The sequence below is a fragment of the Labrus bergylta genome, chromosome 17, assembly GCF_963930695.1.
Source record: "Labrus bergylta chromosome 17, fLabBer1.1, whole genome shotgun sequence".
Taxonomy (NCBI): Eukaryota; Metazoa; Chordata; class Actinopteri; order Labriformes; family Labridae; genus Labrus; species Labrus bergylta.
The window spans coordinates 17436947-17453968 of NC_089211.1; the positions used below are offsets into that span (position 1 = coordinate 17436947).

General features: G+C 39.5%; 1 protein-coding gene across 1 annotated transcript; it reads right to left on the reverse strand.

The window, feature by feature from the left end:
* Nucleotides 1-4690: 4690 nt before the first annotated feature.
* Nucleotides 4691-10105, reverse strand: LOC109984457 (ubiquitin carboxyl-terminal hydrolase 48-like). The gene is made up of 7 exons (XM_065965821.1): nucleotides 10090-10105; nucleotides 8098-8304; nucleotides 7604-7818; nucleotides 6757-6898; nucleotides 6176-6303; nucleotides 5215-5339; nucleotides 4691-4948 (listed from the first exon to the last, which is right to left on the reverse strand). The coding sequence occupies exons 1-7, from the start codon at nucleotides 10103-10105 to the stop codon at nucleotides 4783-4785; spliced, it is 999 nt and encodes a 332-aa protein (XP_065821893.1). The 3' UTR covers nucleotides 4691-4782.
* Between the last annotated feature and the right edge of the window lie 6917 nt (nucleotides 10106-17022).

Genomic DNA, 17022 nt, shown 5'->3' on the forward strand with positions numbered 1-17022 from the left:
CATCCGTCCTCCAAAGGATGTTAGCGGAATAATTTTTCATAGCTCCTTCCACTAGGGAAGATTAGACTAGCAGGTTGGTAGGGAGCGTGCTCTCATTTAGTTCATTAGTTAATTAGTTAACTAATGTGCGGTGAGCCTCCGTTAGCTATAGTAAAGTTATTCACCTCTTTTTGCATGTCATGCTACAGAACGCAGACCAGAGCGCGACCATTTGACACCAATATCTGATCATGAATTCTGTTGTATGGGTTTACTCCGGGAAGCTCCGGTTTGTCCCTTTATTTCCAACCATTAAAAAAACAAAAAGAAAACAGATTACTGATGAAGTAAGTATATTGACTTAGGTTCAGGAGCAGGACAACGCCTAGACCACACATTAAATCACCTGATACCGAGCCATCCTTTGTCTCAGTTCTTCGACCCTCCCTCCCTTCCCTTCCTAGCTTTGCTTAATGAACGCTAATCAGAGTAGTGTAGACCGCAAATGAATTCAACAAAGAAGAAGAAGAACGCGACAAGATAAACAAAGGGCAACTATAGAGAATGTCCAGAAGAGGGCTGTACCTCCGAGGTCGTCCATGGGGCATTGCTACACGCTGACATTAGTTAAAAACAAACATCACACCGGAAGTGTCGATTCTTTCGACCAATCAACAGGCTGCTGTGTGTCTAGCTGCAGCCTTTAGGGTTGGATCTGTACGCTTGGCAATCCCAACAGAAGGGTAGCAAAAAAGTAGGATGGTACACATTAGTCGTTTTGCATCCTTTACCAACTTTTGTCAACAATAAAGGTGTACCGTACCAAAACAACCTGAACTGGACTCTCTCTGAAAACACGGCTCATGGCTAAACTTTAGCCTTTCTCAGGAGGAGGAGCTGGAAGGAGAGAACCGATACTTCTGTGAGAACTGTTAGAGTAAACAAAATGCCACCCAGAGGATCAGACTGCACAACCTGCCTCCAACAATCAACCTGCAGCTCATGCGCTTCGTCTTCAACAGGTCTGCCTCCAACTTCGGAATTCATTCTTATTCAAAGTCTATTCAGGGGGCTTTTGATGGGGAGTAAAAAGGACGGGAATAAAAATAACAATAATAAGTGCGTTGGTGGATTTAATTATTTGGTTTTTTTGACAGACAAACGGGCCACAAGAAGAAGCTCAACACCTCTTATCAGTTTTCCTGATCAGCTGGACATGAGGTCTTTCATGGAAGGACTACAAGGTGTTTAACGTCATGAATCTATATCACACACTCTCACACACACACACACACACACACACACACACACACACACACACATAATCTGCACTTTCAGTTAGAGCCCGCTGACAATAACGTAGCCCACAGTGTGAAATTAGTGAACATTAGATTAGATAAGGGGGTCACACTGCAGACTGTTAACATCCATTTTTTGTTTGTTTTCTCCAGGCCAGAACTTTGTTTACAAGCTGAGTGCGGTACTGATCCATCGGGGCATCAGTGCCTACTCGGGCCACTATATCGCACATGGGAAGGACGCGCGCACCGGCGACTGGAACAAATTCAACGATGAGGAAATCAAGAAGATGGAAGGCAAGAAGCTTCAGCTTGGCATTGAGGAGGACATCGGTGAGTCGTGCTAAATGTGTTCCTCTCTTATACCTGCCTTAGTATGTTTACAATACACTGTTAACAGATCGTCCTAAAGGCTGCGGTTAGGCTCGTGACACAAATTGATGTATTAGTCACTACACATCGACTTACTGGATATCTCAGAATTCATTCTAAATAACTGGTGCCTACAGTGAATAATGCTCCTCTTGCACCCTCACAACACAAGGCAAGGTTTTCTAAATTATCATTTGAACTAGTTTACATGGACGCCTGATTATGAGAAATACGATTTTGCTGCCGGAAGAAAACAGGATACTGTGGCATGAATACGCCTTGATCCGGTTTCTGACAGCTGCTGACTACAACAGGATATATCTTTATTGTATAAATAAAAACAATGAAAAAAGTTAAGCAGCTCTTGTCATTTGCAGCACACACAGACGGAACGGTAAAAATGATAATGTAAACACAAACATTAACATCACATCAACCTACCTGCGCAGGCTCAGCCACAGCCAACTGACGCATCATTAGAACAAACATGGCGACGGCAATAAGAGAAAAGAAACTGAGTCATTTCCTTCGATAATGAAATAATTCAACATAATTGGAATTTAGACGAGATAAATCATCGAAATGCGGACCTGTTCAAGTCTGTGGTGAACAGGCTGCAGGACGCCAGTTTCCCAATACATATGGTTGCCATGGTTTGTGTTGTAAAAGATAAACATTGCGGGCGTCTGTGCAATTGAGATGCAGTAATCATGAACCAGGATAGTAGTATTTAACATGCATACAGGGAAATGAATAACCAGGTTTCACTGTGTGCATGTTAAAGCTATATCTAGAATGTAATCAAATCCGGGATCAGGCTCATATCCGGGATACTCAAGTCCATGTAAACACACTGTTTGTTGACATTATGCTTGGCCATCCGTAGCTCCTAAACCTTAAAATAGCCTCCCTATAACATTCATTTAATCTGACTGGTTTTTACAAAACAGGTAAGATCTCCTTTGTTCAGAGTCTGACATTTCATGTTGTAACTTTTGTTCTTGTCTTTTTGCTTTTTTAGCTGAGAAAATCCCAAACGCGAAAGCCAAAGTGCAGTAAAGGCTACCCCTGCTCCAGAAATGCCTCCATGCTGGTGTATAAGATCCAATTAGAGGAGAGCTCAGAAACCCCAAGGACCAACATCGAGGTGCCAAGTGAGTCCTAGAATTTAAACTTATTTAAACCATAGCCTGCAGTCTGGTTCATGTCCCCTTGTCTGATGGTCTCTCTTACCCTCGTCCTCGCTCCCAGCCTTCCTTCAGAGGTTGGTGGACCAAGACAACCGTAAATTTGATGAGTGGTGCAACGAGATGGCCGACATGAGAAAACAGAGCGTGGACAAAGGCAAAGGCAAGCATGAGGAGGTGAAGCAGCTGTACGAGCTTTTACCTGCAAGAGACGGTCGGTAAAAACATTCCCTAATGATCCACAGTCCACAAAAAAAAACAAACAAAAAAAAAAAACAGGCAGCTTGATTGCTAAGTGTGTCTCCCTGCTCTTCGTCCTAAGGTGAGCCCTATGAATTTATCCACCTCAACTGGTTGAAGAAGTGGCTGGACGACTCCACCACCACAAAAGAGATCGACACCACGTTGTTCTTGTGCTCTCACGGGAAGCTGCACCCAAACAAGGTCGGAGACACCAAGAGGGTTTCCATGCAAGTCGCACATCTTCTCTACGAGCGCTACGGTGGAGGTCCGAGACTGGACAGTGAGTCAAACAGAAAGGGCGGTCTCTCCGCTAAAGGTCACTCTGCAGGACTGAGGAAGTGAATCTACTTCTGATTTGATGGTTACATTATGATTGAACCTTGTTGACTGAAATGTAAAGAAAGAAATTCAGTGTTAAAAGCTTACTATGCGATTTTTTGATCCAGCAGATGTCGCTCTTGAGCACCATTATGAAATGAAAACAACTCGTGCTGCATTGTTGTGTTAGCTATCTTTATTATGCTTGTATCTTCACACTGCATGTAAATTTACCCGAAAGGAGCGTGATCTAGAAACGCAGTTAAGCAGTGAGTACAGTATGTTATTCTTCTTTTCTCTAGTCCCTCAATTAAACAACTTTTATACACGAGGGGATGAGCCAGCCAGATAGGACTCGGAAAAAGCATCACAGACAGTGGGACTCAGGTGTTACACCCATTGTAGACAGTCATTACTCACAGAGTTATTTTCAGAGGATGTAGCGCCGAGGCTACTACGTCTGAAAGAGAGAGAGAGAGAAAGCTGAAGCAGATGAGTCATTAGAACGCAACGCAGCAGAGATCGGGGATCAATCAGCAGCCAAGGACCAATCAGGGAAGCTGATTTTTCTGTGATAAGGATTTTGAAATACTTTGAGAAACAGAAAAATAAACTGAGTCCCAAATCAGAGAAGAATAAACAAAATAAAGGTGTATTATTAAAAGCAAGGCAGTAGATAGGAAGAGGAAACATATCATTCATATTTCATCATTTGCTGTGTTCACACTGCTCGCAGGAAATGACCTTAAACCAGTTTATATTTGCTCATATTTCTGATTTCTTTGATTAAGTCGCATTGAATCTCCATCCATCTATTAGGGGTGTAACGGTACACAAAAATTTCGGTTCGGTACGGTTCCAAGTTTTGAAGCTTCAGTTCGGTACATTTTCAGTACAGTAAAGGGACCTGATGCAACACTTTTTCTTTTCTTTATTAGGAACACTTAGAATTTCCCTTTTACAAATTGGACTAAGTGCAGACTTGTCTACCTACTCAGGTAACTTTTTAATAACATTTTAAATTAAACATTGTAAATAAACTAAAATAAACTTACGCTGCATCCTTAAACCAAAAGAGTCTCCAATAAATAAAAGATATGAATGAAATAAAGTAATTAATATTTATATATGTAAAAATATTTCTTTTAAATTACACTTCCACCTTTTAGCTTATGAAGGCAAAAGTTTTTTGAATTCCCTTTGAGCACGCTAATCACATCTGGGACAGTATAGTTTCAGCGCAGAACTATTTATATTTCCCTCTGTCGATATAAGAACTTCAATGGCATTTGTTATGGCTTTGGCCCGTTCAGAAATACTAGCAAAAGTCTGTCTGTTGGGGAGTAAGGGATTTCCTCATATTCTGCTCTTTCCTTTTACGTTTTTTACTCCGCTGTCTGTCCATTTTTAACATTCTTGATGATGCGGGGTATGAAAGTTACCTTCAGGAACTCTGTGACACACTCGTTAAGGTTCTTGTGGCCCTGGATGTTCAGCTCCAGCTCGTAGAATCGGGAGCGCAACGCAGATGACCGTCCACACTGGTTACAGCTGCACAAAAAAAAAGAAAGAGTCAAAACAAGTTCACAGATTTGACCACAGCCTAAAAAAGATGTGAGCTGATACTTTTTTTTTTTCTCCTTACTGATACCTACACATTTTAAAAAGTCATGCAGTCTGTAAATAAATCAGGGAAAATCAACACTTGGGCAAATTTTTCAAGAAGAAATTAACCTTGTTGGTGTCTTTGCAATGGTTTAAGCAACATAGAGGAACATTTTAAAATTACACAAGGTTAAAGTACTGACTGGACTTACAAAGTGACATAGGAGAACTGTCCACAGAACTGCTGCTGGATGACGATCTGAAGGCTGGGGCTCTTCTGCTTGGACAGCGTGTCCTCCAGCAGAGACATGAAGAGCTTTGAAAACTCCTGGGCATCCTGAAAAGGAAATGTTAGCATACATCATGCACTGCAAAGAAACCAAACAAAACTACTAATAAACATGCTCACTCTACCTTGTTGACTCCGATGAGTGTAAAGCCTAAATTTCAACAGATGCGTTTTCTGTCCGTCTACACTCCTGCTGCTTTACTTTATCCAATGTGTGTGCTTGCACTAGCTCCGTCTCTGCTCTGGCAGTCCAGATCCCTCTGTAGCAGATACCCAAGGCTTCTATTTTTTCCCAATGCTGGATCAATTTACCACAGAGCAGACCGAGCGGGACAGTAAGTCAGACACCGAAACAACATTAAAACATCTGGATTCTTTTCAGAATAAAACACTCCGTTTTGACAGTTCAGAACGATGACCTTATGTGTGTTTGTTTATGTGTTTATAAGGTTTATATAGAGATTTATAACACATACACTGTACTATCGCACACTGTCGCGAATGAATCTGTAAAATTACAGCGAGAATTCCTTTGTCTCTGCACTCCAGCTGACGGCTGTAGTCTCTACAGCCTGAGAACGCAGCCTGGGGGTGTTAGACGGACGAGGGAGAACGAGTCGTACCGGAGCGGACATGCAATGCACACGTATCTGGTGGAAGTGTTGGGTCGTAGTTGGGTAATCATCTGGTTGACAGTTTGTTTAATAACAAGACTTTGCCTTTCATGTTAATTCTGACCAATTCAATACAATAAAATGCTTCATAGAGCATTTGAGAAAATACTTAACATAATACTCACATTAGGAGAAAACAATATGTGATTTGTACCCGTGAAGAAAGTTATTTTTTATACAAAAAAGGTGCAGGGCTTCGACGTGATTTACCTGCTGCTGTCCCGTGTCCAGGCCCAGCGCTTTGACCAGCCCTGAAGGGTTGATGTACTTTCTGTTGCTGTTCTGCAGGAGTGCAAACAGATAGTGCAGGTGGTCACTGATGGATTGAGGCTCGTAATCTGAAAAGAGACAGAGACAGCAATCTGAGTGAGTAAAGTTTGCATGATCTGGAAAGGAAAGGAAAAATACAAGTTAAGATTTGGGAATTCATCCTAGCCTCGTTTTTCACTTCTGTCAGACTTCTGTCGTATTTCAGACAACCATCAGCCAGTCGTCTGTGTGCAACCTTAGAAGTTTAAGATCAACAAAACGGGAGAAAACACAACAACATATTCTGTTCTGGTCTCTAACTTAAAATGATGTGTAGCTATATTTTGTACTAATTAGCACACTGAGCACAATAGTAAGAGAGCCTGAATTTAACTGATCTGTAGCTGTTGGTTCATGCACTCCTTTTTAAGTGGTTTAAAAAAAAAAGGTGAAAACATTTGTCCCTAAAACATGCTGAGTCAAACTAGGAAATGAGAGAAAACAAAACAGATGCATCCCCAATATTTGGTTTTGAGATATACCTGATTCAGAGTTGTGTTCCTGGGCTCTGGAGTTGTGGCACTGATAGAGGCTCCTACGCAGCTCCAGGTTGTGGAACCACACTTGCAGGAATGTGTTAACGTAACATGTAGCACCCAGGTTGGTCAGGCCAACAAATGTGTTCTACAAAAAGGAACAAGAGACGAAAACAAGAGACATTTAGAGATCCTTCCTTCACTGGTCAAACACTGATGTTCCAACAGATATGAGGACTATAGAATAATCACATTGCTTGGTGAGTTCATCGCCCTAAAAGATTCACAAGCCATCTCTGTCTGATTATCAGAGCTCCCCCTCAACAACAAGGTGAGCCAACTCGACATACCATGTCTCGACACTCTGAATTTGGGTCATCGATGTTGTGGAAAGCATTTTCATCGATCTCCCCAATCTATACCTGTTCACCGATACCCACGAGAGAGCTGGGATTCCCTTTGCAGTTCCTTCTGCAGAAGCAAAGCATGAATGATACCATTAACACTCCAACGTCTTGTTCTTTAAAAGTCACACATGTTGACATTCATGGATCTAGTAGGATTTAACACAGCACAAATAATGTATGACTTTGTACTAATATCCAAAAATTGTTTTTCAAAGATAGAGGAGAGGGTCGTCATGAAGAAACTGTGTGCTGAACAACAATAAAGAGTATGTGCATAACAATCTGTGAGAATGAGGTATGAGAGAGTTTGAAAAATGAAATCAAACTAAGCAAAAACTTTATTCTGTTCAAGAAATTGTAGAAAAATAATGTTTCAGTAGGTTTAAATGAGGAGAGATTGTGAAAGCTGGGCGACAAGTAGGTCAGAAATGTTCCCTTTTACAAACCTGGTAGGACTTGTTGCAGATGTCACAGCTGAATGGTTTGGATCCTGTGTGTGTGCTCTTGTGTTTCTCCAGCAGGGCGGCACTGGTGAACACCTTGCTGCAGGTGGGACACTTGTGGTACTCCTTAGGGTGGAAGTCTTGGATGTGTTGGCGATGCTCGTCCAGTGAGGAGAAGCTGAGGCAACACTTCTGACAGTCGTGAGGCTCCGATAGGTCTGACACAGAAAACAAGACGGTGTTGAGGTACTGATGTCAGAGCAGCGTCTTTAATTAGTATCAAAACTCAAGAATATCTTTATTTACTCTGATTTTGCTGAATTTGAAAACATCAGTTAAGTCATTCAGAGAAGTAGTAATTTGATAATATACATTTTTCCCCCCTGTGTTTCAATGATCTAAATAAAAACATAAATATGACCACCATAACAGGAAGAGTGTTCCTGTTCCTGAACAGGTGTCATGCACAGGTTTGAGAGAGTGTGTGTGTGCGTTACCCTCCGAGTGTTTCTTCTTTGTGTGGTACGCGAGTGCAGCAGCCACACTGAACGCCATGTCGCAGTGTTTGCAGTTGAACGGCTTCTCTCCCGTGTGCAGCCTCATGTGGCTCTTCAGAGACGAGTTGGCGCCAAATTTTGCACCGCAGTTCTCACAAGCAAACGGTTTCTCGTCAAAGTGCTCGGTGTGCTTGTGGTAAAAAATTCCTGAGAAACAAGACAAGAAGGTATAACAAGGATGCCTCAGACCTGATACAATTAAAGGAACACTACCTTTGCTAAGTACACTTGTCTGCTGTCTTAAACACAATTACACAGAAGGATCAATAACAATTTCATCTCTGTACTGGATGTGCTGAGATGTGTTTAGTCTGCCTTTGCTTTGCACAAAAAGTGTTAGAAAGCAGGATATGTTAGAGCAGCTTGGTAAAAAGCTGTTGTTTTTGACAAAAAATAACCCTTTAAACCTCAAAGTTCACAGTACTCAAAACCTTTGTGGAAACTGATTACCTCAAAATGTTTAAGTTAGTTAACTCAATATTGCTAAGTAAGAGTTCACATAAAAATATCACTTCATTATAACTGTACTTAAAAATATAGAATTCAAGTATTACAAATTTTGATTTACTCAAACTTTAAAGATTATTATTATTATTATTACTTTTTTAATTTTCAGTTTCCAGTACTTAAACGTATTGCTTAACATATATTACATTTTTAGTTCGTCCACACTTAATTACATTAATTTACCAGAACTTAGATGAACATGATCTAAAAACTCAAAAACTATAATTGTGATAAACTTATTCTTTCAGAAATAATATTTAATTTATTTAAATTCAAACTACTTATAAAACACAAACATAAAACTTTTGCTGTGCAATTAAAAGTTTTTTTATTTAGTCAAACATGACTGAATATATAACAATTTTATAAAAACACAGCTCAGGAGTGTCTAACCCTATGTGTCATGGAGGTCAAAGTGTATTCAGTTTTTGATTTCAAAGACTCAGGGAATATCACATTTTTGTCCCGGACCTTGATTACTGAAATTACCTCATTTGTAATAAAAAAAAATTAAATACCTGCACAGACACAGCAAGATCTGACACCCTTGCTCAAGCTTAAAATGAACATTGCACTAAAAACAATTTGTTATTGTGTATGTTTATGAGGGAATTTAGCAAGTTGTGTGTGTGTTCAAGAGTGTGATTGTATGTGAATATGTGCATCTACCAACATGTCAAAACAAATAGAGAACTCTGAAATGTGTTTCTTGAAGTGCTTAGCCAAGTTTTTTTTTTTTTTTTCAATAACTATATATTTTTAACACACATTTCCTGGAAATAAAAATATAAACCAAGAGGAAAATGAAAATCAACATTTACAAAGTGCCTGCTCTGCAAAACTTAATACTTGCTTTTTTAAACAGTGATATGAAGTTGACAACAAATGTTTTCACAATGCAAAGTAACCTGAAAACAAAATATCGGGTTCATTAAAAAAAAAAAAAAAAAATAACATGGACACCAAGTATTCCCTACAAAGACCTGATAAAAAATGAAAGCCCAGGAGTGTGGCGATGATTTAGTGATTACCTCTCTCTGCCTGTGTAATTCTGTACTTCTCTAACTAGATTACTCTGAGGCGGTCTCCAACCACAGGATCATTGTTGACCACCCTGCCGATAAAGTGGTCAAACGGATGATCATCTTGGCAGTGTGGTTTCTGTTATTATTCGAACAATCCCTCGTCCTGTTGTATGAACCATTTTAAGTCAGCGACTTGAGGAACTCTGGTAGTTCTGTCAGTCGGACAAAACTTACCAACTTAAACAGCAACAACATTTTTCAACAACAAACAAACTCTGAAACGACAGTGCACAGAAATATTCTGGTGCATTAACGCCTTTGCACACAGACTGCAACTCAGCCTACTCTGTACTCGAAAGGTCGTTTTTCAGACGCAGTACACAGGGTTTCGGGGCCTTACCATCATCAAGCCCCATTATCACTTTCTGGATGACAGTGAAAGTATGTGCAAGTCTCCTGGGGTAGTCCAAATGCAGTGCATACTCAGTCTGTAGGGACTTGGGTTGGGAACCAGAGGGTCACCGGTTCAAGTCCCGGTGCAGACCAAGCATGGAAGTTGGTCTGGTAGCTGGAGAGGTGCCAGATCACCTCCTGAGCACTGCCGAGGTGCCCTTGAGCGAGGCACCAAACCCCCTCCCCACCATCGGCTCAGCAGCGCCTGCTGTGGGCAGCTCCGTCACTCTGACATCTCTCCCTTAGTGCATGTCCATAGGATCCTGTTTGTGTGCATGTCTGTATATATATACTTCAGCCTATGTGTGTCTTCATGACTACAGAGTGTAAAAACTGAAATTTCCCCTTGCGGGGATCAATAAAATAAATCTTCTTCTTCTTATTGGCAGAAAGGTGGATTTTAAGTTGAGATGCAACTGCACGTTTTGAAAGAAAGGGGAGAGTCAGTTGTGATTGATTGATCTGAATATTAAAATGTATTTTAAAGTTCAAGTATTCTTATCCTGTAGACAATAAGCAGGAGCACAATCATGATTTTATCTCATTTATTTTACAAAATTAATTTTAAGAGTATTTTTTAAGTTACTGATGAACACCTGAACTAATTTACCCCTTAAATAAAAAAAGTGAAAAACGTTGGAAAAAAGGCATTATGACTCCATTGATAAATCAATACATTTGTTGAATGTACTAATACTTACATTCCAAGACTTGAAGAAGTCTGGGTCTTCCTCAGACACTGGCAGGGCCAAAAGAGCAGCTGTGCGTTTGATGTTATCTTGCAACTCTAAATTGTACATAAGCTCAGGTCATCCACTGCTTGATTGCTGCCTATTTTAATCATTATTTAATAGCATATATTTATTTTAGCAACTTGTGATCTTTTTACTGACTAGTTTGCATACAACTAAAATGGAACTTAGTCAAAATAAAGATCTTTTAAGATTAGTTAAGTAACTCCCCTGGAGATCAAAACTCTTTAGGATGTCACGCAGGGCCTTTGATATATTCCCGGTGCGTCCTGCCTTCTCTCTATACAAGGCCAGCAGCCGAGGTGTGTGTCAATCTAGCTGAGTAGAATTGGTTGCGAAGGTTGACATTTGTTATCCTGTGAAATTCAGCACAAACCTAAAAAAAACACAGACACACGCACAAGTGTATGAAGATCAATTATACATTTGCAATTAAATTTTTTGTGAAAAACATGTTGAATAAAAAAATCTTTCAGCAACATTGCTGCATTAAAAAATATCAATTATCATCAAAGCAATGGAGGCATTAACGTCTGGTTATACTGAAACCACTGTGAGACTCTTACCTGAGATTCCATACGTCTTTTTGATGTAGTTTCAGCCTCAGAAAGGTCGTGATCTACTTGTTAAAAACAGAATTGTTATAATTGTTATAAGGTAAGAGATTTGATTTTGGTTTGTGCATTTTGAGCTGAAAGTATAAAGGCCATATGACAAAAGCTTTCAAAACTTTTCTATTTAAGAAATAATAAAAAAAAGAACTAGTGAGATTGGTAAATTTGTTTTCATTCTTTCTTTGTGACTCAAAACACTCCCACACACTGTCTCCAGCTTTTGCAGTCAAATTGTTTTTCATCAACAAAAATTTATTTCACAGATCTTCATTGGGTAATAAAATTATTTATTTTATATCATATCGTGAGTATTTCGTATCGTGAGCCTTATATCGTATCGTGAGTTGACTATTTCGTTACACCCCTAGTTTTTTCAAGAAAAAAAAAAAAAAAAAAAACTTGGCTTGCAATTGTCTTACTTTTACATAAACCATTTCTTACAATGACAAAAGTTACGTTTCTACATGACCAGCACCATGATTGTAACTTTGAAATAAACGAAAGCTCCCCGTCTTGAGCAGCCTGTGACTTGCACAAAACTTAACTGCGTGCACTGCAGTTAGTAGCGGCTAAAAAATATCAATCAACGCAGCATCCACGCTGTTAACAGTCTGTGTATGTGGCCACAGCTTAACAAGAACAGGCGTGCTACTGATAGCAGAAATACATTGATTTGTAATATGTAATTGAGCATCTGGTTGAGCATTATGCCAGTGTATCTGTGGCGGCTTGTGCATTTTTACATGCAGGGGACACAGACTCTGCATGCACATCTGTCAGTTCTCTGACTGCTGATGGTGATATCAGACAGACTTGTATTGTTGACTACTTATCGAGGAATCAAGAAAAATGGCGGTTTTGGTCTGCATCAATCAACACAAAAGTGGCTTGACATCATTCAGGTCACATTACTGACATCTGAAGACTTGCTATGCGACTATTATGAATGTGCACATTGCAATGGTATCAGCCCAACTACAGACAAATCTTAAATAATCTTTTAATACACAATTTGAAGGGTTCACTTACCGATAGAGTATGGTCTTAGCAAACTCAGATGACTACTGTGGTCTACACAAGCACATACAAAAACAGACAAAAAAATGTTTTAGGAGATGATGTTAATTACAAATTATAAACACTGTGTCTCTCCTAAAAATAATGTGGGATATAAATATGAATAATCACGATAAGGAATTCACAAATTATACAGTTAAAAATATCCGATACACAAAAGTTTGTTTTAAATATAGGTAATATAAGTATATGCAATGCAATTTAGATCAAAAAACAAAGAATCAAACTATGATTGATTACAAATAAAAGGCATTCAACAACTAAGCTAGATAAAGGGGAGGTTTAAAACACCAACAAACAAATTCAGTTTACACATCATGAAAAACTGTAATCACAGATTAAGTAGTACATGTATAAATTAAACATGCAAATATAATGTTGATGATATTGTGATTTTTTTTAAAGATACTGGATTTTTTTTTCCATGTATCTCAATCAACACATAACAAATCTAGCCTAATATTTAAGCATCCAAGTGAATTTGTTAACATTTAAGTTACCTTGATTCTCGATTGCGCTCGCAAATCAGCATCCACTTCAGCCTACAAGGGAATGACAATTTGTAGAGATTCAATTTAAAGTTAACAGATGTTGTTACCATACTTAATACATTCTTGACACTATAGACAATGATTTATTCAGATCACCAAACACTGCCTTTGAGTTGTTGCAGAATACTTAACACCATCACAGATTAAACATACAGGCAGAGCAGCCCTGAGCCTCTCTCACACACACGTCCATTCACCATTATTCCTACCTTTACTCCGGCTCAACACAGTAGAATTACGCGTTACAAAGTAACGCCAAGAAAGCACCGTAGTATCTGTCACTGACTCACACACACACACACATACGAACGGCATTGCTTCGTCCTGGCCTCTGCCCAGTTGGTGTAGACATACATTCACCACTTTTTCTACCTCAACTCCGGCCAGAGAAAAAGACATTTAGCATTTTTACATAAAGCACTGGAGAAACCCATAAGTAGGCTACGCAAACAGACGCACACAACTCATAAACATCACCCATAATGCTCGCCGAGTTTCTAATTTACCATACACACACACACACCCCAGCGTTTTAGAGTCATTAAAAAATGGCTTTTCAGTAAACTCAAAACGTAGATTTACCGTGTTACTACCCTCACCGCAGTGCTGGCTTATAAGTAATGGTAAATGGTAAATGGACTTGAGCTTATATAGCGCTTTTCTAGTCTTCCAACTACTCAAAGCGCTTTTACATCCATCCATTCATACCCTTTCACACACTGATGGTAGTGGTTGCTATTTAGTATCATCCATCAGAGGTAACTAATGCCATTCATACACCACCACCAAAGCAGAACAATTCAGGGTTAAGTGTCTTGCCCAAGGACACATTGGACATGTTGCCCAGCTGGGGATCAAACCCTTGATCTTCTAGTTGAGAGACGGCGACTATACCAACTGAGCCACAGCCGCCCCTAAGCACATAGTTCTGATTACATCTGTTTACATCTGTTAGTCCGATCACTGTCCACTTATATCTACTCTTTTATATTTTGTATTTTTAAGTTCAGTTTAAGCTTTAAGTTGTATTTAAATTGACACTTTATATTGAGGTTAAAATGTTTCGTTTACTTGCACTGTTGTTAATTTACTGCTCTGTGTGCCTTTGAATTGCCCCCCGGGGACAGTTTTTTTAATTGAATTGAATTGAATATTTGTTCAGTGACCATAATTGTTTTAAGTTCCATTAACTAGATAACAGAATTTGATTACAAACCTATCAAATTGTTTAAGTTAGCAGTACTGTTCGGGTTTACAGTGTACAGCGATTATTATTTCAACAGATGTATGTAAAGAAAAACAAACAGACACCTTGTTTCCTGTTGGCTTGGAATCAGAAGTGATGTTCATTCCAACTCGTTCTCATCATCATGGCAGCGGTACAAGGTATGATGGCATGGCAGACCTGGTCACAGATGGTACACTTAGGCGCCCCAGAGGCTGCCTGCTGACAGGACACACACGTTAACCATGAAACACTGTTATCCTCTGCTTCGGCTTCGGACACAGGTCCTCCTCTGTACAAATATCCCTGATGAACTCTTCAAATATCTGGCAGACTTCTTTTTACAATTAGAGACACCACTTGCTTGTATCATGTTAGTCTGGAAAGCCATTTATTTCAAGTGTAACAGAATTTAAGGAAGCAGGAAGTGAGTTTGTTTCGATGTTCAATCTTAAAACCCTTGTGGATGTGCCAAAGCTTTTGGCTCACTGAAAAATAGAGAGAATTCACAGCATAAATCATTAAAAGCAGCAAACACAGGAATACATAATGATTCATTCATAAAGAAGAGAACAAAAATAACATCCTGGATAATCCCATTGCTTGAGCAGTTGATGTAAGCACATCACAGAAAAGACATACAGATAATACAGATTTGACTAAAGCGTTGAAATACCAACAACCTTTAATGCAGCAAATAATGGCACTCTGGTGTTAGTTCATCGTTTCTGTTCTCATTTCTGCAGGGAGGGATTCTGAACAGCTTCGCTTTCTTGCTCTTCTCAAATTGACCCTATTGACTTCATCTCTGTCTCTTTCTTGTGATAAAGTGCTTTTGGCAGATCTCATTAAAGCTAGACGTTACATCTAAAAGAGGCTTATAGCAGATCTCCCAAAGGCCTCGCATCTCTTTAGCAACATGGAGAAGTTCTCGAATCAATCAGAATTTTGATTGCTCCCAATGTTCCTTTTCTTGACAGTCTTTGGACGTCTAAAGTTGTGGCAGTAGGAGGAGGAAAATTATGACGTCCTATAAAGCAAAATACACTATTTTTTTTTCAAGTTATGTTTTCTAAATAAACACATGATACATGTTCTCTAAACCACAGCTTCACAGAGCTGCTAGCATGGCCAAAAACTCTATGACTCTTTATAAATGACCTTTTTCATTCTCATATCTGTAGACTCTCGTGCTGTGCTTCTTTTAAGGGCACCTTTTGTTTTATAATGTCAAATGTCAATGTCAAATTGCAGGTGTTATGTCCTGTATTAGGGGTTTTATAACCTGGCAACCTCCTGGAAAAATATTGTCTCCCTTGTAAAGAAAAACCTTCCTTTTCCCCATCAGCATACAGTAAATACATCACTGATGTTTTGTTCGGGTTTGTGTGACAGGAGCTGACACAGTGCTCTGCCATCCGTGAAGAAACTGCAGACAACAGGAAAGCTATGAGAACAGTGTTTGACCAAACATCGTAGACTGGGGAAAAATATACTTCCAAACAGAGTTTATAAAAAAAAGCCAGAGCAACCTGCGAACACAAATCCCCAGAATAGTGAGATTTCACAAAGAAACAAAATGTTATCTTTTTGGGGGGGGGAATGGTCGCCTGTGATATGGAGCTGCTAAATAAAGTACTTCATACCCAAACAAAATTAGAAATCAGAACCACAGAAACAAAAAGTTCACATAAAAGTCACTGCTGGCTGTGCTTAATCATGATTCTTAAAGTTTCTATCTTCAATTAAGCATGTTGAAGCAGAAATTGTGTTATTGTGATGTAGGCCTAATTATTGTTCATACTTTCGAGGGCGGCTGTGGCTTAGTGGTAGAGTTGGTCGTCTCTCAACCAACCGGGAGGTTAGGGGTTCGAGCCTTAAGTACTTCAGCCACGTGTCTGATGTGTCCTCGGGCAAGACACTAAACCCCAAGTTGCTCCTGCTGCTTGTCAATGTGTCTGAATGGGATTAGTTAAAATGGACACTTCACATAGCAGCCTCTACCATCAGTGTGTGAATGGGTGTGGATGGGATTAGTTAATACTGATGGACACTACATAGCAGCCTCTACCATCAGTGTGTGAGTGGGTGTGAATGTGTGACCTGCAGTGTAAAAGCAATTTGAGTAGCCAGAAGACCAAAACAGGCTCATGTGCATTTACCTTCTTTTTTTAAAGCGTAAAACAGTTTCAGTCGAGATAAATCATAAAATAATACACTGTTTTTATTACTGTACACACTAGCTAAGGAAGTGCTTTTACCGACGCTTTTACACAGAAGGCCGCTGTTTCTCAGTTTGTTCTGGCAGTTTCTTTTGAAAAGGATGCTGAGACTGAGCTGTGCCGTCTTCAGAGCAATATCTTCAGTGTTCAGGTGAGTTAAACTCCAGATATGTCACTGCTGGAGACGGTGTTTACACTGCGCACTCGTACTGAAGCTTCTGTTCTTCTTTCCTTGTTGATGAACACAGCTTCCTTCCCTTGTGTCCTTTGTATTCTTTGTGTCTCATTTAAAAAAAAAAAAAAAAAGACAATTTCTTGCTGCAAATTCTCTTGACCTCCATACTGCTGAGTGGTGTTTTTTCCTCTCTGATCTCATTCTTAATCAGCACAGTTGGACATGCCTGAAATGAGAGCAGTGGGTTTCTGAATCCCCTCCTGC